We start from the raw sequence: 25,054 nt of genomic DNA on the forward strand, positions 1-25,054 counted from the left end.
ATGTATAAACAATAAAAACGATGAATGGAAAATATTGCTACCTATATAAAAGCAGCAATAAGGAAGAATTAAAAAGGAAAAGTAACATATTTCCAAGATATAATTGTTATATTTTCAAGCAATATACATAGTTAGACACAAAAACATACATATAGATATAGATATTAGAGCATGAAAATATAATTTGCAATATGCTTGGATGGCGTGCGCCATTTTTTAAAATGAGTGAACTGGCCCTTTAAGAAATGCCTGTGATTTCCCACGGTCCGGGAAGGCAGCATGAGGCGGGGGACAGGGGGGCGGAGCCCGGCAGAAGATGGCGTCTCTGCGCTGTAGGCGAGACCCCTGCGGCGTTATCTGTCTGATTTTAACTTATTTCAGCGTGTTTTACGCGGACTACGTGGTCATACAGTATGTCCTCATCCCCGCCTACTCGGACAGGTCGGTACTTTGTGTTTTAATGTCGTTTAACCCCATAAAAAACCGACATGGCGTCTGCTCCTCTGCGCTGTCTCCATTCATATGACAGCAGACAGGTCTGACAGCTTCCTCTCTGTCTCTCTGCCTCTGCTGAATCCTAACCAAACTTGTTTTTATCACACTAACACGTATTTATTTAAATCCAGGTGCGTGTTTCTGACGGGTTTTTATTGAGGTGACACCAGATTACATGTGTGTTTCCGTTTGTTTACTAGCTGGGACCCGAAACAGTCAGCTGTAACGTGACAGGAGGTTTCAGTTGTTTGTCACGGATGCGTTTAAGAATACAGGGATTTACTGACTTTACATCACATTTATAGTTCACTGTCTTAATTCCTTACGTTAAATAACACTTTTTGTATTTCTATTAATTTAGCCTGTAGCTCTAGTTGACAGTGACACAGTCTCAGGCCAAAAAAACAGTGCTGGGATGTAACTAAGTACATTTACTCGAGGTGTAGAGTACTCAAGTACAATTTTGTGGTGTTTGTTCTTCACTTATATATTTTTATTTTATGCGTCTTTACCATTATCCTTCATTACAATTAAGAAGTAGCCTAAATATTGTGCTTAAAACTCCACTTGCTACATTAATTTGTAAACGTCACACTAAAGTAGCGTTCAGGTGCGCCTCGGATAGTCCAATTTCCCGACTTTGGTGCGTTCATGAGCTTTATGTCGTGATATGGAAATAACAAAGACGCTTCAAAGACGATGTATTTTATTGTTCAGAGCATTTAACCTCCTGAGACCTGAATTTTGGTTGGTATGCGTTTTTAATTTCTCCTAGTTATTTGAGATCAGTAGGATCCGATAAGTATAAAAAACTAAATATTGTCAACGATAATAAAGTCCCAGTGTCCTCAAACGAGTATTGCCTAATTAACAGGGTCTAAGCTTGTTACTGTCGCTAAAATCAGTCAAATTCGTTGCCATATCAAACTACAAACGTGATTAATCTGACTGCTGTGAAAGTTTCACTCTACGTTTTTCCCACTCGAGTTAGCTATATGTTTGTTTATTTCAAAACAATTTTAATAATCTATTGATCATTTTCATAACTTTCCTGACCAAGAATGACAAAAAAATGCTTTTCCAATTCGAGAACCTGTTTTTCCTTTTTTCGTATTATCGAAAACTGGACAAAACAGCTTCTTTAATTTGTGTCTTTCTGGCATTTTGTAGATCTAACGATTATTTTGGAAAATAGTTGGCAGGTTAATCGATTAATCGCAGCCCTACACATAACAAAAGAGTTAATGAAATGACAAATGGTGTTTGTTTGGTGCATTGAGTCTCCTTCTCTAACCCTCAGTGTTTGGTGTACTCTGCATGGATCAGTGTTCAACCTGATTCTGCTGCTGCTGCTGGCCTGCCACTCCAAAGCTGTCTTCTCAGACCCCGGTCAGTAACTGTGAGGGTGTGTGTGTGTGTGTGTGTGTGTGTGTGTGTGTGTGTGTGTGTGTTCACTGTTCAGGCTCATGAGGCAAGAAGGAAATGTACGGTGGCCCTGAGAGCTCAGCACACTGCAAACACGTGCAAATAGATGGTGCTTCTCAAAGTAAAGACTCCTTCCCACCTCAATCATGATAGAACAGTCCAGAGAGTGTGCAGGTGTGTTTCACTGGAAAGTTTCCGCCATACAATTTCAAAAACAGCGGGAGAATTGGCCAACCCTATAAATGAGACAGATTTGTTTGTCACTGAGTGAGTGATGACAAGGGTGTTTCCCCATTGGCTGTTGCTCTTTTGAAATGAATAGGCGCTGTAGCATTTTCTGTAACCAGGGGGCCATGACAGCGTGGAGGAATTATCAAGCAAGCTAGCTGCAAGGCCAAGCGAACGAGTTCAAATATCTTGTAGCCCTGTTCATGAGTGAGGGTAGAATGGAGCGTGAGATGGATCAGCAGTTTGATGCAGCGTCTGCTGTGATGCAGGCGCTGTGCTGGACCATCGTGGTGAAGAGGAAACTGAGCCAGAAAGCAAAGCTTCCAATTTACTGGTCCATCGACGTCCCAACCCTCACCTATGGTCATGAGCTCTGGGTAGTGACTGAAAGAATGAAATCCCGGATACAAGTGGCCGAAATGAGTTTCCTCCATGGGGTGTCTGGGCTCAGCCTTAGAGATAGGGGGAGAAGCTCGGACACCCAGAGGGAGGTCGGAGTAGAGCCGCTGCTCCTTTGGATCTAAAGGGTCAGTTGAGGTGGTTCGGGCATCTGATCAGGATCCTCCTGGGCACCTCTTGTTGGAGGCATTCCAGACACGTCCTACTGGTAGGAGGCCCCGGGGTAGAACATGGTGCAGGGATAACATATATCGTCCGGCCTTGGAACGCCTTGGTGTCCCCCAGGAGGAGCTTGAAAGCTTTTGTTGGGGAGAGGGACATCTGGGGTGCTTTGCTTAGCCTGCTGCCCCCGTGTCCCGGCTTTGGATAAGTGGCTGAAAATGAGGGATAGACGGACGGGCTAGAGTATGGTCAGTTAATCAGTTTGGCCCATTAGTCTGCGTCCATAGAAGGTTTTACAAACTATTGTTAACAGCAGAACTTGGTTATCATGGTGGCCGATCGATGCGCAGCCTCCACCAATCATGAGGGGAACGTACATCACCAACCGGAGCTGAAAAGGGAAGGGTTGTGGGTACAGCTCCAGAAATAGCAGATCCCTTCTGCTTTATTAGTGTGTCTAAGTGAACTGTTCTTCATTGGAGAGTGTTGCTGGGGAGAGGGACGTCTAGGGTGCTTTGCTCGGACTGCTACCCCCACAACCCGGCCTGGGATAAGCGGATAAAAATGGATGGACAACTTGACTTGCTTGAGTATCTTGAAGACGTTTCAACTCTCATCTAAAACGTGGAGAAGCCTCTTGGATGAGAGTTGAACCATGTTCAAGATACTCAAGCAAGTCCAGTTGCCTACGATGCAGCACTTAAGGATCCAAGACATCGGAACAGTCCTTAAGCGGGCTTCGATGACAGCACATCCTTGAAATGCAGCGGTTGAAGCATCCTTCCTTGACTTTGAGCAGCAGTTAGAGAAAATAACTGCCATGCGCATCACTTTTCAGCGTCCCCTCGAAACGGTGTCTGTTGGCGTGTGATGCTACTTGCAGCATGTCTGCCTTTGGTTGTGTTTTCTCTTATTTGCAGCTCTGTGTAGTCAAATTGGTGAAGGTGTTTTCTGAAGTTGCAGTGTGTTGAGTTCTCAGGGCCATTGCAGGAAATGGGAGAAACAGTCAGGAAAAGAAAAGACACTTTATTTGCCCTTTGTATTTAATGTTTGTTTATGTGTTGTCCAGGTATGGTGCCTCTCCCTGAGACAGCCATAGACTTCTCAGACCTTCGCTCCCAGTCGTCTCGGATGAATGAGAGGGTGAGTCGCATGGTTAAAATTCTCCTAATCCTTCTAATCTTACTAGTTACACAAACTTTAGGCTGTCATTTTACTGCAGAGTCAAATACGAATCGTTCAAAAACGTTTGAAGTAGCTTTAAATTGTTCCAGAAAGTCGTATCATGTAGTTCTGTGTCTGTTGGATAGCACAGAGCTACGTCAGCCGTTTCCAGCTAAGAGATAAAGTGAATCTTTCCACCTTGGAAATATTTTTGTCATGAACTCAACAGAGAGCTAAAGGCTAATAACAGAGAGCTCCTCTCTGATTATAAGTCTATTATTAACAGCTATATATTTATCTGGTGGTGACTCCGTATTTACATCTTAACAGCTGTACTTATGTCTGCTTTTGGGCTTGTTATTATGCACTCATGAGCTTAATGGCAGACGCCTGTGAAGAGTTGTCTTGATGGTGTTACAGTGATGGGGATGACGTATGAATCTGTAGCTCGACTGAAAACAGGAAACTCTGAATGTGTGTGATTCTTGACTTAGCTTTTTGGGTACTGGCTGACCAGAAAAAAACAGCGTGAATCTCTAACGTCTGTGGGTGCTGGGATCAGACCTTCTTCTGTTGTTCTGGGTTCATAATGTTGGTAGACAGGTGTGGTAAAATTGCATCTACAAGGTACATTTTTAGATCTTTTAAGCCAGTGTTGTGCTAAAAGAATCAGTGGATGAACAGAAAATAATTCAACAAAAACTTTAATAATTGATTAACCATTTAAGGCAGTGTTTCTCCAATGGGGGTACAGGTACTTCTAGGGGCACCTTGGGAGTTCTGCAGGGGTTACGTAAGATTGTGAGATTTATTTTCTTATATTAATTTTAAAGTTCAACAAAAAATGTAATTGTTAATTCCATAAAACACAGTGTAATCTATACTAGCCATGCTACTTTTCATTGGTGATGAAAGCTTTGTGTTTCTTGCATACCTTCTTGGTGAATCCAGATATGGAGGAAAGTCATAGGGGTCCACCTCCAACAACAAGAAAAGCAATATAATTCAAGTCGTATGCTCAGTCCTTCTCAAACAGACAGCCCTTTCTGACAGGGAACTGAAGTACAAGTAAAACTTAGCGAGGCTCTCTTCAAAGCCAGCCTGTCTGTCTGGGAAGTAAGCATACGACTGGATAGATAAAGGCAGATTTATACTTGTGCATCAGCTCTAAGCAGAGCCTACGCCGTAGCCTACGCACATGCCCTACGCCGCTGTGAGCATTTATACTTGGGGATTCTGTGAAGTGCTGTAAAGTTAAGTTGATTCTAAACACACATTAAACACACATTAAACATGGCCTAATAGACACAGTTTCAAACACAAGTACACAAATCAGCTTCACTATAACTCGCAGAATTCACAGACAAACACTTGTCTTTATCTGGACACATTTTCCCCACAAATACAACATGCTAACGTTATTAGCACAAGCCTATGGCATTTTACATTGTATAAATAGCCTAGCGACTAGCAGAGTTTTCCTCTGCTCATATGAAGCCAGGATAAATCACACACAAGACTTAAAATGCTATTTTTGTGGAGCCTTTATTGTCTGGAGGTGCACATCAGGCTATGATGTAGGATACGGCGTAGGCTCTGCTTCGATGCAGAGATAGGTACGACGTTGATTCGATGCAGAAGTATAAATATAAAGTATAAACTTGGATTATACAGCTGGAATTGTGCGAGAGTCTGTAAACAGATGTTTTGATCTAGTTTTGCTCTTGTTAAATGTGGCCCCCTATGGCTACAGTTCATCAAGAATTTTCTCCATTTTTGGATTCTCTGTTCACCGTGGAGGCATGCGAGAAAAACAAACACTCCAGCTGAAACTGGATTATTTGTGTTTGAGTATCCATCAAACTGTCCGTCTGTTTTCAGGGCTGCGAAGGCTGGACGGTGTGCAGTCGCTGCGAAACCTACAGACCTCCCAGAGCGCATCACTGCCGTGTCTGTCAGAGGTGTATACGCCGCATGGACCATCACTGTCCCTGGTGAGACATCGCACGCCGATCCTCTTTGTTTCGTAACTTCCACTTTTCATCTCTCACACTTTGTCTCTTCCTCTTCTTTCTTCAGTCATCTTCTTCTCACCCACGTCCTGATTTGTGTATTTTAGGATCAACAACTGTGTCGGAGAGCTGAACCAGAAGTATTTTATCCAGTTTCTCTTTTACACCGGTGAGTACAAACACTGTACCACAGCTTGCAGTGGAGTTTGGTATTCGTGTTTTTACTTCAGTAAAGGATCTAAATACGTCTTCCAACACTGCTGCTACCACAACTACACCTGCAGGTGGTGCCACTGATGTTGTAATGGTGTACTGTGTATGTGTGAGTGCAGGCATGGCCAGTTTGTACTCCATGGTGTTGGTGGTGTCGGCCTGGGTGTGGCGGATAAGGAACGAGCGAGAAGGTGATGCAGAGAAGGAAGGGGAGGAGACGCCCAGCAAGCACCTGATAGTGTGAGTCCTCTGCGGAGTGAAAACAGGGTGGTCTTTGAAACTGAACTCTGGTGTTTCAGTGTGAAACAGTCTGTGAGTAGTTGTGTGTCGATTCTGATCAGTCAGCCTGCTGTTTCTGTTTCTTCCTCTCTCTCATAGCGCTCACTACATCATCCTCCTGGTGGAGTCGGTGTTGTTTGGCGTGTTTGTCATGGTCATCTTCTACGATCAGGTACACACACACACACATAAACTTGTACTTAACTTGAGTATTTTAATCTCATGCAGCTTTATACTTCTCCACACCTCAAAGGGAAATATTGCACTTTTTACTTCACTACATTTGTTGAACAGTGTTAATAATGGGAAAATAGGGTCCAGGTTGAAAAACTTTATTATATTAGGCCTCAAAAAGTCGTGAATCCAGTGTCCTGAAATGTAATAACGCACTTTCTTCCCTCTCTGTGTCTCCCTCCAGTTGGTCTCCATAATCACAGACGAGACTCCCATCGAGCAGATGAGGAACAGGCTGATGATCAAGGACCGTGGCTCTTCATCTTCATCCTCTTCCTCCTCCTCCGCCTCCTCTCAGCTGCCTCACCACCCCACACACACCCGCAAGCCAAAGCTGGCTCTGCTGCGGGAGGTTTTCGGAAGAGGTGGGTTTGTGTTTGTCGTCCACGGTTTGAAATACACCGCCAACGACTGTTCTTATCAGAGCGCTCGTCGTGTGTTTGGATCATTTCGGCACTGTGCTCTCTCTCCAGGTTCGGTCTTCTGCTGGTTCCTTCCTCTTCACTCCAGCCCTCCGTCAGTCGGCGGCATCACGTACTCCGCCCTGCCCGACTACGACGTCTGACCGCTGAGCTGTGAGGGCGACAGAGGGCAAGGAAAGGTTTTGCGTGTGTGTGAGAGTGAGTGTGAATTTTCTGCCTAACTACGATGTCTTATCTTTATCTTTGGACCTGAGTGCTGAAGAGGAAGGAGGATGAAGGGGGGAAAAAGACTGCGTGTGTGTGTGTGTGTATTAGATGAATGAATGAATGTGTGAAGTGTGTGTGACTTAATCCCCCAGGACCTAAACGTGTTCAGCCTCAGACTCATGAATTTCCTTCCTGTCGTGACAGTGGAGCTCCGACAGTCCCCGTTTTGTCCCGATCTGCCAGTGTTGTTGGCATTGTTTTGTGGAAGAGTTGGCCCTCTGTGAACACTGGGGTTTGACTGATGTGGGTTTATACGCATTTTTTTTTCAACCCAAAGCTGCTGGTATTGGATGTATTACCCTCAATGAAATTTAACGATTTTCACGGCCAGTAATTTCAGACATTCAGGGCCCCCAGGATGCACTTCCTGTTTGAACCAAAAGCCTCTGAAATAACATTCAGGCCATCACGAGACACCAAAACAGTCCAGTGGAAACTCTAAGATGCTTATAATGAAACACATTATGCAAAAATATTTCTGCATAAACACGAGAATCAGACCTAAAGAGGGTTTCTACGACTTTAATCAGCATCGACCTACATGTCAGTCTAACCCTAGTGCCATCTTTTGATTACGGTGTTTTTAAGGGAGCTGTATTTATTATTTCTCTGACGCAAACAAGCATCAACTTCTCGAACAAAAAACCTCTAAAGGAGGTCAGGTAGGTTTTACCTTTTATGTTTTAAAAGTTTTATGTTTTCTTTTATATAGAATCAAATTCATTTTCCCGCAGCTTTAAATCGATACTGGATTGTGCACTGATGTGGAATTTTAAAACTGGTACCAATATCTGATGTTTTCCCAACTGCATTATACTTTTACGCAGGTTCAAAACAGGTTGGATTTTAACTTTAAATATATGGCCAAAAGTATGTGGACACCTTTTGACAGCAGTTTCATCCCAAAACTACTTTTCAGGCTTACCCCCAGTTTTGGGAACGTGCTGCAGGGATTTGCTCTCATTCACTGAGGTCCAACAGTAGGGGTGGGAATCTCTAGGCACCTCACGATTCGATTCAATTCCGATTCTGAGGGCAATGATTCTCGATTCTAAAACGATTCTCGATTCTAAAACAAGCCAATAAGAAAAGTTACCCTAGATATTGAAAAACATTATTGTAATAAAGCTGGGAATACATATCCAGTGCATACAAACTATGTTACTTACTGTGGTTGAGATGATACACTCCACCAGTCTACTCTGGTCCATCCTCCTCATCCACACATCTCAACGGGACTCTCCTGTCCCTCGTCGACCTCCTCGACATTTCTCCTCCAGTATTTACAAAACTATAACTGACTATAACTATCTGTGGACTGTAAAAACACGAACTATTGCAAAAAAGACAAACGATGGCAAAGCTACGAACTATGGTGAAAACACGACAAAAAACACTCAAAAACACGGCATAAAAAAACTCAAAAGCTCTCAAAAAACCACAAATACTATTATTTACAACACTAAATATTATTTACAAAGAAAACGCCACCCAAACTCGACTAAATCACTGCTAAATCACTCCAACTTGCACTCTCCTCGTCAGCTGTCACTCTCCTCCAATTCCCTCCCCTCCTCCACAGGTAATGACATCACTACCATAATCGTATATCCGCTTCTCAGCTTTCAGAATCCGTTGGAATTACGTCGATAGCGTGGATGGTCGAGAAGTTACAGTAATTTGAAAAATAAATATAAAAATAAAATTAAAATCAATTACGAGTTTTCCGCATTGATGCTCGCATCGTTCAAGACAGAATCTCGATGCATCTAAAAATCAATTTTTTTTCCCCCCACCCCTATCCAACAGTGAGTTGGGCGATAAGATCCGGCTCATCCAAGTTCATCCCAAATGGATGGGGTTAAAGTCAGCGCTCTTCACAGCACCCAGTCAAGTTCTTCCTCACTAAACTGGGAAAACTCTTTATTTATGCTGACATTGTTTGTGGCGACATTCGTTTGGTCTTCCCCAAACTGTTGCTCCAAAGTTGGAGGCACACTGTTGTGTCGTCCCTTCATTGTAACTTTCAACGAATTTCCGCTGCAGGGTTCCGCTTGACTCGACTCACTTTTGGCACAAGGTACTTTTCTCATTTGTTTTCATCTGTTAGCAGTACTCCTCAGCGTAGGTGGGACACGACTCAGTCACCAGAAAAAATGTTGGCATTGTACGTTTTTGCGAACCATGGATACGTTGCATTTGTATGTTGCTATGTAGCTCATATGTTAACCACATGGTTATGGTTAGGAAAAAGATCATGTTTAGTTTGAGATACCTCGTTTCACTAGGACACTATCCTGGTTTGAAAAGCAGCGACGTCTCAGTAAAAACCAAAGCTATGAAACACCCACGTTTTGTGCCTAAAAACCTGCTGGAAACACAGCAATGACTCCCTAAATCATGACCGCATTTGTTGTGGTCGAACAGCGGTGTGCAGCTTGACAAGCATCTCGCCTTGGTGACATACCATCCGCCCTCCACCTTCAGATGACTAAGTCAGCTCATACGCTATGACATTTTACAATCATTGGCAAGATACATATGAAACATACAAATGTAACACTGCCAACATTTTCTTCAGGTGAATCTTAGCCAATCGTCATAGGGATTGTGCGTGAAACTGCGGTGTTTAAACTTCACCTTCCATCACATCAGCTCACTTGGAACTTTGACCGAGGTGGTACCAAAAATATACCAGGTACTGTCTATTTGCAGATGGAACCCAAAAAAAGGATCGTTCCAAGTGGGTCGAGTCGTGTTGCACCATGCAGTTGAAATAAGTAGGGCTGCCCCCGAATAGTCGACCAAACGTTAGTCAATCAGAACGGTCGTTTGTCGGCAAGATTTCATTTGTCGCTTTTCGCAGAAAAAACAAAAATAAACAAACGTGAAACTCTATTAGGAGTCAGAATAAATCAAAACCTATATGACCATGTGGGACTTTAATTTGAAAGGACAGACACAGGAAGTGTCCACGCTCAGCAGTCAGACAGGAGTCAGGTTAATTTCCAGGGCTGGTACCTGCGGTTATTCCACAGGCTAGTTAATAACATGCCGGGCAGGAAATCTAAAGTGTGGGATCATTTTGAGAAGGTGAAGGACGAACCCAAGGTGATATGTAAACTCATCTTCATTGGTCGACTACAAACATGACGTATCATCTGAAACATGGAAGTAGCTACATGCCCATTAGCCCACAGCGTCATTAACAGGCGGCTCGCTCAGTGTGTGACGTGCACTTGTAGATAAAATATAGGCCTATATTAATGAAGGTTCATTAGTACGGTTTTGTATTTCTCTGTAATGTAGCACAGTGTTAACAATGTTACTGATACTATTCTTTCTCACACCTCCAACTCAAACCACCAAAATATATCATTTAATCATTACATTAATATCTTAAACATGCAGGCAACTAGTCGACTAATGGCCCTAAATGACGACTATTGGGCGACTAGGCCAATTCTTAGTCGGGGGCAGATCTATAAATAGGGCATAAAAGGCCCTAAACCAAACGTCCACATACCTTTGGCCACATATTAGTATAGTAATGGGTTCTCCCCTTTCTACAAACAACAAAAGACACCACAGATCAGTGTATTTTCTATTATTTATTGAGCTGAAAATATCAAGTATACCATAAACAACTCACGTTTTTGAACACTTATATTATCCACTAATATTTTATTTCTATCTACCTGTCCTCCATCACACCCGTGAGTTAATACCATCAAGCAGGTATAACAGAAACCACTAAGATGTGTGTATGTGATGCCTCGGGGGTTCGTAAGCAAACAGGAAACTGAGAATGTTCACAAAGAGATTCCATTTTTATGTTGGTTTTTTCCTCATTCCTGTGTTTGTTTTTTTTGAAGTACAAAAAAGTTTGACGTGCTAACTCACTAAACTGTGTTACGGTTACAGATTTACACTACTACTACTACCACAACACACACACATACACGCACACAGGGTGTGATTTGAGATTTTAAAAGGGGGAATGCTGGGAAGAAAAAGACACAAGCATTGTTTACTGTCATGCTACCCTTTTAAGTCATTATATTTGTAATGTCAGAGATGAAAGTAATATTTTGTGTCATTCGTTCCCCATCAAATCACCCCGACACACACACACACACACACACACTCAGAGTACACTCAGTATTCTGCTAAATCTCAGTGAAGGGACGTTCTTAACTTATTTATTGTTTCTAACTATTCCGTGGAGTTAACTCTACCAATAACTGTGTATTTTTATGTGACGGGTGAAGTTGCCTTTCCGTGTTGATTTGCTGCTGTTGTACGAACAACGATGAAGTGTGAAGGGGTGAGACTAAATAGACTGAAGGTAACCCACAGCTACTTCTACCCACACTTCTTCATCTCGTTTGTCGCTCTTTAAGCAGAGAGACGACACATCTTCAGCTTCTCGGATGTGGAGATTTTATGTTTTTCTTCCTCATATATGAAACTAAACTATTGACTGTGTAAAAGAAGCAGACATAGTGGCGTCCAGGTCCGAGAAGCGAAGCCGGTGCAGAAGTGCCTTAAACCTGCATTCTTTCTAATGACCAGCAGGGGGCGACTCCACTGCTGCAAAAAGAAGCCATATCATGTAGAAGTCTACAAGAACATGACCCTGTTTCTCACTTGATTTAAAACCCTGATTGTGTAATAATTGTGATGCACTGATTGGCAAATCCTTTTCAACCTATATGCAACTGAATACAGTCCAAAGACAAGATGATTGGGTATGAAAGGGACAACCTCAGAAGGCGTACAAGCAAGGGTGACGTGATGTTCACCACTTCCTGATAAAATGTGCGGGCAAGTAGTCCCAAAGTTTAAGAGTATTTCTCAATGCACAGTTGCAAGAATTGATGGATTTCACCATCTTCTAATATCTTCAAACGATCCACAGAATCCGCAGATATCTGCACGTAAGGGGCAATATTGAATGCCTGTGACCTTTAACCCCTCAGGCTGCACTCTCTGAAAACCAACATGATTGCATAAAGCAGTGTTTCCCAACTGGTGGGTCATGATCCAAAAGTGGGTCGCGGATCCATTCTGAATGGAACGCAAGTGACTCACAAACGTGTCAAGCTTGTGAAAAACACGCTTATTTTTAAGTACAGTGAATTTCCAGCACAGAGGTTTTCTTTTGAAGTGCAATTTCCTGCTGTAGAGCAAGTGACTAATGGACAGCTACTTGACAGAGACAGCAAACTAGCTCAAAGACATGGCCAAATGCAAGTATGATGCTACTTTTAAGAATGTATTTAACTATGTGGACCTTGAACTAATGACTAAGGAGAAATCTGGACCACTGGTAGAAAGGACATTACTACATGGGCTAGGAAACACTTTGGAAAACCACTGTCGGTAACAGTTTGTCGCCACATCTACAAATGCAAGTTCAGACTCTACCAAGCAGAGTGAGAGCCAGATATCAACAACGCTGACTTCTCTGCATCTGAGCTCATCTGAGATGGACTGACACAAAGTGGAAAAGTGTGCTGTGGTCTGACGAGTCCATCATGGACGTCATGTCCTCTGAGCTTTAGAGGAAACGGACCGTCCAGATTGTTACCAGCTCAAAGCTCAAAGCCAGCATCTGTGATGGTATGGAGATGTGAAGTTTACCCATGGCATCATGGGCAAACTTCACATCTGTGAAGGCTCCATGAATGCTGAAGGTACATGTTTTGGAGCAACATATGCTGCCATCCAGATGACGTCCCTGCTTATTCCAGCAAGACAATGATACACATTCTGCACGTGTTACAACAGCGTGGCTTCGTTGTAAAAGAGTGCAGGTACTAGACTGACCCGGGAAACCCCGGACTGTTTCGCAACTTCAGTCGTATATCAAGCAAGAATGGGGAAAAAAAATAACTTTAAAAACTTAAACAGCTAATGTCCTCACTTCCCAAACACTTACTGAGTGTTGTGAAAAGGATAGGTGATGTCACACAGCGGTAAACATGCACCTGACCCAACTCTTTTGGAACGTGTTGCAGGCATCAAATTCAGAATGAGTGTATATTACAAAAAACAAAGTTTGGTACAGGTCAAAAAGGATTCGCGATTCATTGCATTCTGTTTATCAGCATTACGCAGCGCCGCAACTTGTTTTGGATTTGGGGTTGTGTTACCTCAGTAAACATTTTTCTAATGAGTTTATGGTCTCAGTCGCTGGTTTCAAGTCCATTTAGAGTAAAATAGACAATAAAGCAGGGTGTGCTTTGGGGCGTGGCTACCTTGTGATTGACAGTTGCGAATTGTAGCAATGCATATCCTCCACAGCTCCGCCCTCTTGTCCAAATATAGTCACTTCTGGCTCCAAAAAACAAGATCACGACTGCCAAAATGCTGAACTCGAGGCTTCAGAACGGAAGTCGACAACCCAGTGGGTGACAGCACAGTGGCTGTGTCCACTTCTTTTATACAGTTTTTGTACTATACTCAATACACTATACTCTAATGGAATAATTGTTGGTTGCAGCCTTATTTTCAAGTGTACGCCATCCTTTAGAAATGGAAAACTAGAATTGTCTTCTTTGGCATTAAAAGACGTTGCAAAAATGGCATTTAAATCCTTGATTTGCCCTCAAACTTCAGTCAAAAGATCTGGTGCTAATATTTTGGAATGGCAACGGCCAGTTTTTAGGTTTTGCCAGTGTTGTTACAGTTACGTCTTCACATGGAAAACTGCTCGTATTTTATCATGTATGATCGTGAAACACTCACACTGAGGTGGTTTTTCATGGTCTGGATATAAATTGAAAAGAGGCAAAGGCAACTTCACCCCTACACGTGTTTTTATGTATGTGTATATATAGTTATCCTGTGTTTGACCTGGGCTGAACATTATGACGTGCTTCAGTGGATTTAATGAACCCTCCGTTTTAACAGAGTATTGACAAACGATCTTCACGTGTTACAGAACGAGAACTGCCAGTTGGGAGAGGATGTTTCCTCTGAAAAGCCCTCTTTCTTGAATTATGTGACTTTAAATCACCCGGAGTGAGCTGCCTTTTTTATTATACGATCACATGTTTCAAGAAATTCAAGTTACTGAAATGTCCTGACTCTTTATCAAACTAGCAACCTTGGAGAGACGTTAGCGGTGGTTATGAGAGGCGTGCGGCGTTTACAAAGGGTTTGTAAGGCTGCGTTCACACTGCAAGCGTGCTGTTGTGTTTTGTACATCAGGCCCTGGTGGTGCTGTGTTACAGGGTTTTTTGTACAGTGATCAGACCAAACATGTATTTTCATTGCTTTGTTTGATGGGTTTACTAAATACAAAAATTCAACATATGTATGATTTAGGGTTATATGACCAGTGGGGCTTCAGTACAGTTTTTAATTAGCCTTGATAATAAACAGCCCCTTTCATGGCACTATCCTGGCTGGAAATGCAGCGGTGTCTTGGTTTAAAACAACCGATTGTCTTGGCACTATCCCAGCAGAGACGGGTCGTGAAAAAACACACATGTTTGTTGGCCTCAAAGCTGCTGGAAGACGCAGCAATGACTCACTAAAAACCAACCGTTTTGGTTGTTTGTTGGTCTTGAACAGTGGTCTGCAGCTTGGCAGGCGTCTTGCCAAGGCATCATGCCGTCTACCATCCCGTCCACCCCGTAGTAACAAGGTCTGCTCATAGACTACATCATTTATTACTTCACTAAATTTAGGCGGGGAAAAAAGTGGATCGGTGTCGGTTATCAACCAAAAAGTTGTTCAGCATATTGGATATCTGCAAAAAATCCAATGTCGTGCACCCCTAGTTTGCAGAATCCTGCAGTGCCACCATTTTCTTCTAGTGTCTGGACCGACTTATTTGCTTTCTTGCTGAGAGTTAGATAAGAAGATTGATACCACAGAAGCTACAACCAGCAGCCAGTTAGCTTAGCTTAGCATAAAGACTGGAAACGGGAGGTTAGACCCCATAAGACTCTGTACGGATTAAACAAATAAGATATAACATGTTAATTAATGAGCTTTAGATGGGTTTTGTCACCTTTGGACAAAGCTAGGCTAGTTTCCAGTCTTTGTGCTAAGCTAAGCTAACCATTCCCCTGGCTCTAGCTGTGGTATGCATCTTCTCATCTAACCCTTGGCAAAAAAGTAAAGAGGTGTGTTTCTTAAAATTACGAATTATAGATTGAAGTTCTCCCCGATTTCCTATTCAGCTCAAGCTCAGCGATAACAAGTTGGAAAACGACAAAAAAAACAATGGATGCTACCATTCTAACAGTTTCCTTTCATCCTTCAAACAAAAGCAATAGAGAACTGAGAGGCTTTGTTTGGCTCAACTTCTTCGTCCATTAGCACCTTTCAGAGAACCAAAATCACATTGGCAGTGATGCCAGGAAGTGCAGATCCCTTATCTTTTACTTTGTTAATCTGAGACTACCAGTGACGTAGTTTATCATCTGTTTCCAAGTGATTTTGTTTCGTTAGCTCAGGGTGTGAACGCATGTTTTCAAACCCCATCATGGCGACAAAGCAGCCGCCCTCCAAGCTAAAAGATGCCTTATTTCTGTTGGTGTTTGTAGTGTTTGACTGCAGGAGGGGGTGCAAAATTTTCCTGAATGTTTCTCGTAGCCACTGGTAACCGCTCTCCAACACCTCTCGACGGGCAGGTATCACTTAACGCCCTGACACACCAAGCTGACAGTCGGACGTCGTCAAAGTTGGGCTGTTGGTGAGCGTCTGCCACGCTTGTCACGCACCGTTGGCCCTCATGGGCGCTAGTTGGCCTTTTATCCGCTGATTCAGCATGTCGGATCGGCGTGGTGAAAGTAGAGCCAGCCGGCAAATGAAATTACTCTGATTGGCAGAGTGGCAAGTGACAAATGTAAACAAAAAGCTAAAGTCAAACGGGAGTGAGGTCAAAATGTACTTGTTACAGAAGGTAAGATTATTTTTGTTAAGCCATTGAGTTCTTTGGCAGGAACATTTCATGATGGTTTGTCATTGTTCACTGGCGCACGGTAAATATTCTTCGTTCTTTCAACCCTTGATAATGTTATTAACGTGCTAACTGGCTAACTAGCGTCAAGACGTTCTTCCGGTTTCCCTTTTTGAATGACGATTACAGAAGGCTGCCATCTTCTGGTATGGAGGGGCATGTCCTCTCACATAGGTGCAAAACACGTGCTTGTTGGCCGTCAGTTTGGTGTGTCCATGTGCAACTTTTTTTTGCTGAGACAGCGACATGAGATGACGTAGCAGGGGGCTCTTGTCGCCCGCGGTCGGTTTGGTGTGTCTGGGCATTTACAGTGCGTCCTCGCCCAGGTTTGGTTTCCGTTAGCTGTACATAGGAAGGTCCGTATTTTATATCTCGATGATGTGCAATTCTCATGAAGGGAAAGTTACTGAAACTTTTTATGTTTGTTTTCTATGGCGATCTGGGTAAAACAAAGGTTTGAAATGTTTTTGTGAGGTGCACGAGGTCAAGTCTTAATTTCTCTTTGAATTTAACATCAAAATGTGCTTCTCTTGCCTTTTCTGTAAAATGTTAGTAATTTACAGTCCCACAGTCACTCTTAAATCAAGCACACCTCACCTTTGTCCAACACCCTAAAAACATTTCAAACTGTTTTTTGTCCAGGTGTGTGTTAACTATCAGGGTACTGGCTTGCTTGTTTGACTCTGTTGAAAAATGCAGTTGATCTGTTTTTTTGTTTGTTTCTTTTGTATCAGTGTTGCTCAACAGGGTGCGCTTGTTTTGGCTCATCCACTTTGGCGCCTCCGTACCACTGGTTCCATCATTTAAAATCCCACTCACACTTGCCAGCTGTCGGAGGAAACAAAACAAGCGCACCCTATTTTTGCTGTTTTACTTGACAGCGGGAAGGAATGTGTGTACAAACAAAGAGGGCCTGAAATTAACACTCAGCCACCAGCCAAACATTTATCAGTCAGATCAGCTGGCCTGCTTGGCAATTCAAAAACCTGGAACTTTATTGACTTCTATGGCAGAACAACAGACAGTGCATCAATGCTTTCCCCTTGACCTACAGTGGCTTGTAATTGTTGCAAAGCCGTTTTATCATAATTTTGAAAAGCTGTTTGCTAATCAAACAAACATCAACCAAAGACGTAAAATACAACCTTCTGAAATACTGTTTTAAATTTTAAACCAGTAAAACGTAGAGAAAGTTTATCTCAGGTCAGTAAAGGATTGTTTTGCCTGGACTTAGCCTTCAGCTGGTAAAACTCTATTTGTTGGCTGGTTGGCCCAAAAAAAGTTAGTTTCACGCCCTGCGAACAAAACCAACAAAGAGTTTAATATCATGTGGCTTCATGATGAACAAGTTTACAACCGACTGATGTTTTATTTATTGTTACTATCTTGAAAACCGTGACCTGTGTATTATTCCTAATGACATGCTGCTCTGCTGGTTCAACTGGAAGTAAAACAGATGTCTTTTAAACTTCACTGGCTCCTCTCATCTTTTTCAAGGGTTTTGTGAGTTTAAATTACCTCTTAAAAATCCAGATGAAATGGCAATTCGAGAGCTTCAGTATTATGATGTATATTTTTTATATATTTTATTTATTTTTTAATGTTTTGATTTATTTTTTAATCTACCCCTTGGCCACAGACTAAAGTTGGTAAGATGTCGCTGTTGGATGCAATCTAGTCGCCAGAATAAATGTTGGCATCCGACATTGACTTTTGCAAATCATGGACATGTAACATTTTTATTTTATTATGTAGCTGATATATATCAAAGCTTTAAGTTTCAGCAATGTTGTGGTTAATGTATGGTTATCTTTACACACAAAAAACACTTACGGTAAGGTTTTGGTGGCACAACCACTACTGGAAATTCAGCTATGTGTTGCAAAAAAATGACCCCGTTTTGGTTGCACAATCTCTGCTGAAAATGCAGCAATGTGTTGCTAAAAAACACCCAGTTTTGGTCTCACAACCACCGCTGGAAATGCGGCTATGTGTTGCTAAACAACACCCAGTTTTGGTTGCGCAACCACCTCTGGAAATGCAGCAAAGTGTTGCAAAAAACATCCTATTTTGGTTGCACAATCTCTCCTGGAAATGCAGCGATGTGTCGCTAGAAAATACCCTGTTTTGGTTGCACAAATGCAGCTGAAAATGCAACAAAGCGTTGGTTGCACAATCTCCACCAGAAATGCAGCAATGTGTTGCTAAAAACACACTTGTTTTGGTTGCACAATCTCTCCTGGAAATGCAGCAAAGTGTTGCTAAAAATACCCCACTTTCGTTGCACAACTACTACTGGAAATGCAGCGCTGCGTCGCTACAGTTTTGGTGCCACTAGTCTTTTTCACAGTGCCTTAGAATTATTCTAGAAAATAAACATACCAACCATCATAACTGAAAATGTACATTTTGATATATTTATTTGACATCTTACTTTTTAATTAACAGCAATGCATACATGACACACATTAGTGTTTAATGTCAGTGCAGTTATTCTGTGTCAGGTGTTCCTGTAGACTTAATGTCAGAAAACAGCTCATAGTGCAACAAAATACAATTCAAAAGCAGTACAAACCGCAGCCTCCAAAATGACCATGAGGTTGAATCAACAAATACTGAACATGACTGATTGCAGGTCTGATTATTAGATTTAATGAACCAACGACTAATATTTTCCTAGCTCTAATTCTTAGTACAGCAGAACCACTTTAATCTTCTATAGCCTCCCAAATCACCATGAACGTCAAAAAAAAGGTTAAAGGTTTCAGGTTAAAAGACGGCTTAATATCACTGCATCCAAACTGCCACTGAAACAAGGCTCGGAGCTCCACTATCAGACATTACATCACTACTGTAGACACCGTTGTGCCGGCTCTTGTATCAAAAACCATTAACAGGTTAAAGCAGATGGACCAGTTCTTTACAAAGAGCTTTAAGGATCTGGGCCCGTATTCACAAACACTAAGGACACTCTCAGAGAGCTCCTAACTCAGCCTAAAAGTTTTAGGAAGGAGTCCCAGCTTAGGAGTGTTGAGGAAAGTTCTCAGAGCAACTCTGAGCAAGGAAGAGACAGAAACTTTTACCTTAGTTAAGAGGTGTGGTTAGGTATGACACGCTTTTTAACAGATGTAATGGCTGTCTTGTGAGCCTTTTTTTTTTGCCTGATAAAGGTCTATTACCGAAACGTCGCAAAGAAATTATATATTGCAAGTGAGACAGTGTGCAGGAGTCCTTTTTGGTCTCGTGAGCCTGCAAGGTGAGGACACCCAGTGGAAATGAAATGAACTGCGTCTCAGTATGAGACTGAAAGTGTTGTTAGTGTGATCAGTCTGCAGATGGAAGGTTGAGACAAACCCAAGTCGCCACTGTTTGATGACTGTAAACCCTTTAATCATACATGATGAGTTTAATAAATAAGATGATGCTCAATAAATGTAACATGACAATAAAGTTTCAAACCACAGTGCAAAACACTTTTAAGTAAAAATGTTTTTAGAGACATTTTTAACTTTATCATTAAATTAGGAAAATGTGATATTAGCTGTGTCTCATTTCAGAGGCTGCAGCGTTTGAAGGACGCTTCTTTTGCTGTTGCCTGTGTTTTTTCTTGACAGTGTGGATATATTATGTTTGACAAAGTCGTTTTTTAAAGAAAAATGTACCATAAAATGTTTTCAAGGAAAACCAAAACTCAGAAGTCTTTGAATTTGACTCCTACAAACTCTTATGTGATGTCATTCTCTCTTCGTGATGTCATTTAAAGGAACAGTACAGTATTTAGGTGCAGAAATTCATTGGTGTGGAACAAGAAACTTGTGGACATGCATACATTATGCCATTTGAAATCAATTATTTTTTTTCCTAATTTAAGACATTAAGACATTTCCACTGAAGAGGGAAGCATTTATACTCCTAAAGACAAAAAAAGTGTTGTGTTGCCATGTGAGGGGTTACCTAGCTGCTGTTGTGTACACTTTTTTGTTTTATTTGTACACACATTTATCTGGTTTGCTTTATTTTTTATTTCTCTACTTTAAATATATTGAAGTTTATGGACAAGTTTATTATAGCTTTATATAGTATGTATGTGTCTATATAAAGGCAATGTACAGTACATATTTTTGTGAATTTAAGTTAAGTTATACTGTTACACAGTAACTAAGATCACAGAGTTTGGTTAATTTAGTGGCAATTTACTGCTAAACACGTCTATAAAGTCAAACGTTAACCATATTAAAGCAATTCAAACGTTGATTTTAATCGCTAAATAATGCAAATATAATAATAACTGTACCTTCGGCACACAGTTCTTCTCACTCCTCCACAGTCCAGCTGAAGTAGGGGCGTAGTAACGGCGGGAAAAATTACCCAGTCACATATGTGCTCGGTCAACAGGTCAGCTATATGAACCAATATTTGGGTCGTTATTCATTCCTCATCAGAAAAAAACCCAAGAGACAGACCCAAAGCCCACATACCCTGAAACTGGGTTAATAAACTGACCCAGTATTTTTTTTCTGTGTAGTGTACGTTTATATTCAAGTGATACTATATTGAAAACCTCTTTAAAACCCAATGAACAAAACTGGAAGAAAAAATTTGTTTTGATATTTTCGTTGAGGTGCTGACCCAATCACATCACTTAATTCTACTAAAGTTTGTTTTTGCAGATGGCTTTATTATAAATAGACAGTCAAAGCACTTTGTAAACTCTGTTTTTAAAGATGCTATATAAATAAAGTTATTATAACTAATCAAGAATGTCCAATCTGGAATACATACATTTACATATTCGTGTTATGTTCTCTCTCCACAAAAGGATCAATGAAATTCATCTTACAAGTATTCATCTTTTTGAGAATCAAGGAAAACATATTTTTGAAAAGCTGTTTGCTGAACTTGCTGTTCTGAATATGACAGGCAACTGTTGACAACGTTTCTCTCCAGGGGTCAATAAATGTTGACGCTGAATCATCAGGGGTCGCCGTGGTCGTAAATTACACTTGCGTGCTACTCACGAGGTTGACAGTCGTGTCAGATGGCAGCCCTTGTCTCACCAGTTCATCTTTTATCTGAAGAGGAAAAACAAAGTGTTGCTGAGATAAGATCATAACATGCATCAGATATGATGGCTCTGTGGGAACACTGATATGTTGTATCATACTTCTGAATCATCAGAAGTTTTTGCTGGCTCATAATACTTGAAACTGACTCAATAACCACACGTTCGCAGCTAACCTTGTTGCGTGCCAGGGAGTTTTCAGTTTGGTATGTTTGATTGTTAGCAGAAAAAACAACTAATCTGATTTTCATAAAAGTTGGTGGAAGGGTGTCGTCTGCGTGGGGGCTGCCAATTGTTACGCCAGCTCATTATCCCAAAACCCCAATGGTCCGAAAAATGTCCCATTTGTCCGACAGCCTGTTATCCAGAAAACAAACATCCCAAAGGCCCGTTGCTCCAAAACTACACACTCTCCCAAACATATCATCGGAACTTCCAAGGTGCCAATTCTTTTTACCACCATGGTAAAGGGGGCGGCAGTAGCTCAGTCCATAGGGACCTGGGTTGGGAACCGGAGGGTCGCCTGTTTGAGTCTCCATCCGGACCAAATATGGAGCCTGGACTGGTAGCTGGAGAGGTGCCAGTTCACCTCCTGGGCACTGCCTGCCCCCAACCGCTCGGGGCGCCTGACCAAGGCAGCCCCCTCACTCTGACATCTCTCCACTTTGTGCATGTATAGGTCCTGCCCTACTCAGCCTCTGATTAGTACTTGTTGCCTTCGTTGGTCTGGTTGGCTAGGTTTAGGCAAGAGGAGTGAGATTGGTGAGGGTTAGGGTAACAATGTCAGGGTAAACCACTTAGAAGCAGGGGGCGGGGCATGTCTTTGGCTAAAATTCACATTGCATTTGGTGTAAACACAACATAATGGTTTTGGAACCACATCCAGACATATATAGTCTTTGTGATTGCTAATTTGTATGTCATCAAAGATTAACTGACCTTGGCAGAGGTCTGCGCTTCTTATTAATGTATTCATTACAAATTCTACAGCAGCACCGACCATTGTATTCTCATAGAATGGTTTGTATGATTTTAGACTCACAAGTCAGTCTTTAGACGCTTTGCTTAACTAAAGACAGATGTCTTTCTCCCTGATTTTGTGTTTAGATGGGCGGATACAATTTCAGAGTTTAAAAAAACTCCCTACGTTGCAGAACCAATAGTAAATCCGCAGGGCGGTCCTTCGGTGGCTCGCTGAACTCTCTCGTAAATAAATCTCTCAGCATCCATTTTCAAGCTTGGACGAGAAAAGGGGGAGCGCACATTTCCGGGAGGACATGTCCTTTTCAAAAATGCAAGAGGCGTTGCTTTGTTGCCGGCCATTTTCTCTGGTGTGTTAAGCACACTTTAGAAAGGAGTGTCCCCAGACTATCAGAAGGCGGAGATCTCTGATTGTCTGGTGGCGAGACTAGTATGATTTCCTACAAAAAATGCATGCGCAACATTTCATATGATATCTTACAATTAGAGCCTCACGAACAGGCAGAAATGGGGCTGTAGTTCACTCCAAGTTTACATAGGTACAAACGGTTCCGAACATGTAAGTCAAAGGGAAAGTCCGGGTTTTTGTGACCCATCCACCACAGCTACCTTCCTCCTTGCGAGACCACTCAGAACTGCTTCCTTGTTTACTCACGTCAGTGCATTGGTCAGGTGTTAGCAGCCTTTCAAAATACTGTATGTGGAATATGTACGGATATGGCTTTGGGTACATTTCATTTTGTAGGAAAACATACTAACAGTTTGTGAGAACAGACTGCCACCAACAAATAATCAAACCTTGAACTAGCTCCAATAGGTGTAGTTATCTGATGCTTTGACATGCTTTGATTTCTGATTAGATAAGAAAAGGCTGACCTGTTGTATGATGGTGCTCCTGATGAAGTCCTCAGACAATGGAATGGAAGAGGAAAGCCTCATTCTCAGAGCTACAACATCTAGAAGCACAGAGAGCAAATCTTACAATGCAGGCCAATGCAGGGATGAGTAAACTACAGCACAGAGTCGCTAAGACAAAATCTTCCATTTTCAGGACACTCAAAAGCTGTTGTTCACACATAGATCCAGTGGTGTAGTGGTAGTTGATGAGGCAGGTGTACTACAAGGTAGATGGGTAGGGTACTGAGGAGGAAGTAGGTGTACACTTGTTATATTCCAATGGCTTTTGGGCTGGTGGGTGGGTTTGTTGCTTACGACCAGAAAAGGAGGTGGGTATGACCCGTATACCTGCCTACAACCCCAACTACGCCACTACATAGCTCCCTCATTTAGCTTTGTATTTGTCCATTTAGAGACGATGACATGGTGTAAGACATCACCATTTGTCGTACTCACTTGTGTTAGAAACATCAGGTGTGGTAACTGATGGTGGACTTGCTGTTGTAGTTGTTAGGAGAGCTGTGGTTGTAGATTGTGTGGTAGTTGTTGGGGGAGCTGTGGTTGTAGGTTGTGGTGTGGTGATGGTTGTTGTAGTTGGTAGGGTAGTTGTTGGGGGAGCTGTGGTTGTAGGTTGTGGTGTGGTGATGTTTGTTGTAGTTGTTGGGGGAGCTGTGGTTGTAGGTTGTGGTGTGGTGATGTTTGTTGTAGCTACTGCTGTAGTTGTTGGCTGACTGGTTGTGGTTACTGATGAATCTATAAACAGAAGTGGAAAGTAAAAAATAGAATACAAGGGAACTTTATCAACCCAGGAAATCAGAAATGGAATTTAAAACATCTAAAAACAAGGGAGGGTTCAACTCACCGTTTCCAACACTCACTATGATGCATCGGAGCTCTGAGTCATATTTGTCTGAACTGTGGAGATAAATCAGTTTGGCAGCTCATTTACAAAATAATGTCATAAATTATTTAAGGTATCTCAAGACAGACAGTCTTGTTTAAACCCTGAGCCATTTTAAAGGAACAGTTCACCTTTTAGGTAAATGTTCTACAGCCTGGAGGAAGTCACTGCCCACTATAATCACTACTTGTGGGTTTTTTTATACTTTGTTTTTTCAGGAGACAATAAAAAGGCATTGCAAACTAAAGTTTGGGTCTTAGGGGGGTATTGTGCTCTTACTAGCACTATGGCAGAAAAAAGTATCCACAAAGGAGGACAACAGGACTATGTTAAGTAGAATGAAGTATAAGGTCCAATTAACCGCAAATATGATGTCCTTGTATGAGGACACAGGGTCTCAGGAGGTTAAGGAAAAAGTAAAAAATTAAAGCAAATGATGAGTGATAACATTTGCCATTCTCTTTAAGGAAATTTTAGAAACGTGTTCTTGCCGAAACATCTTTCTTTCACCTATATTGAATAGGTACAGTAATATATCTTGATGTAAGCTTAAGTGACTGATAAACCTTAGCCAACACGTCATGGTTTTTAATTTCTGGTACTTCTACATTTCCTCCTTGCATGTTATTATAGAGTAATGTTCATGACTGACTTCAATTCTGCTTGGACGATAAAACAGACAGGGTGGCTCTCTCCATCCTCTGCCTCAGACGGCGTCCATCTTAAGGTGTATTGTCCTGCTCCTAATGAATTACTGATCATGTTGTGCGGCCCGCTGAACAGCAGCTTAGAAATCCTTGAAGAGGCAGAGGGAGAAAAGGTTTGGCAAGTTACAGGAGCATTTCCAAAACTACCCCACCCACAGATGAAGCAAAACTGTTTTCCGTGACAACATGAATGTATCGAAATTCCCACCTGGCATCTGACTCATCT

The 25,054-nt window shown here is 41.9% G+C and overlaps 1 protein-coding gene across 1 annotated transcript; it reads left to right on the plus strand.

The window, feature by feature from the left end:
• The first annotated feature begins 293 nt into the window (after positions 1-293).
• Positions 294-17,748, plus strand: zgc:77880 (zf-DHHC domain-containing protein). Its single transcript, XM_050067940.1, has 9 exons — positions 294-441; positions 1,796-1,884; positions 3,779-3,852; positions 5,755-5,867; positions 5,993-6,054; positions 6,218-6,338; positions 6,477-6,549; positions 6,796-6,976; positions 7,085-17,748. The coding sequence occupies exons 1-9, from the start codon at positions 317-319 to the stop codon at positions 7,174-7,176; spliced, it is 930 nt and encodes a 309-aa protein (XP_049923897.1). The 5' UTR covers positions 294-316; the 3' UTR covers positions 7,177-17,748.
• Positions 17,749-25,054: the final 7,306 nt, after the last annotated feature.

Source organism: Epinephelus moara, chromosome 17 (genome assembly GCF_006386435.1).
Source record: "Epinephelus moara isolate mb chromosome 17, YSFRI_EMoa_1.0, whole genome shotgun sequence".
Lineage (NCBI taxonomy): Eukaryota > Metazoa > Chordata > Actinopteri > Perciformes > Serranidae > Epinephelus > Epinephelus moara.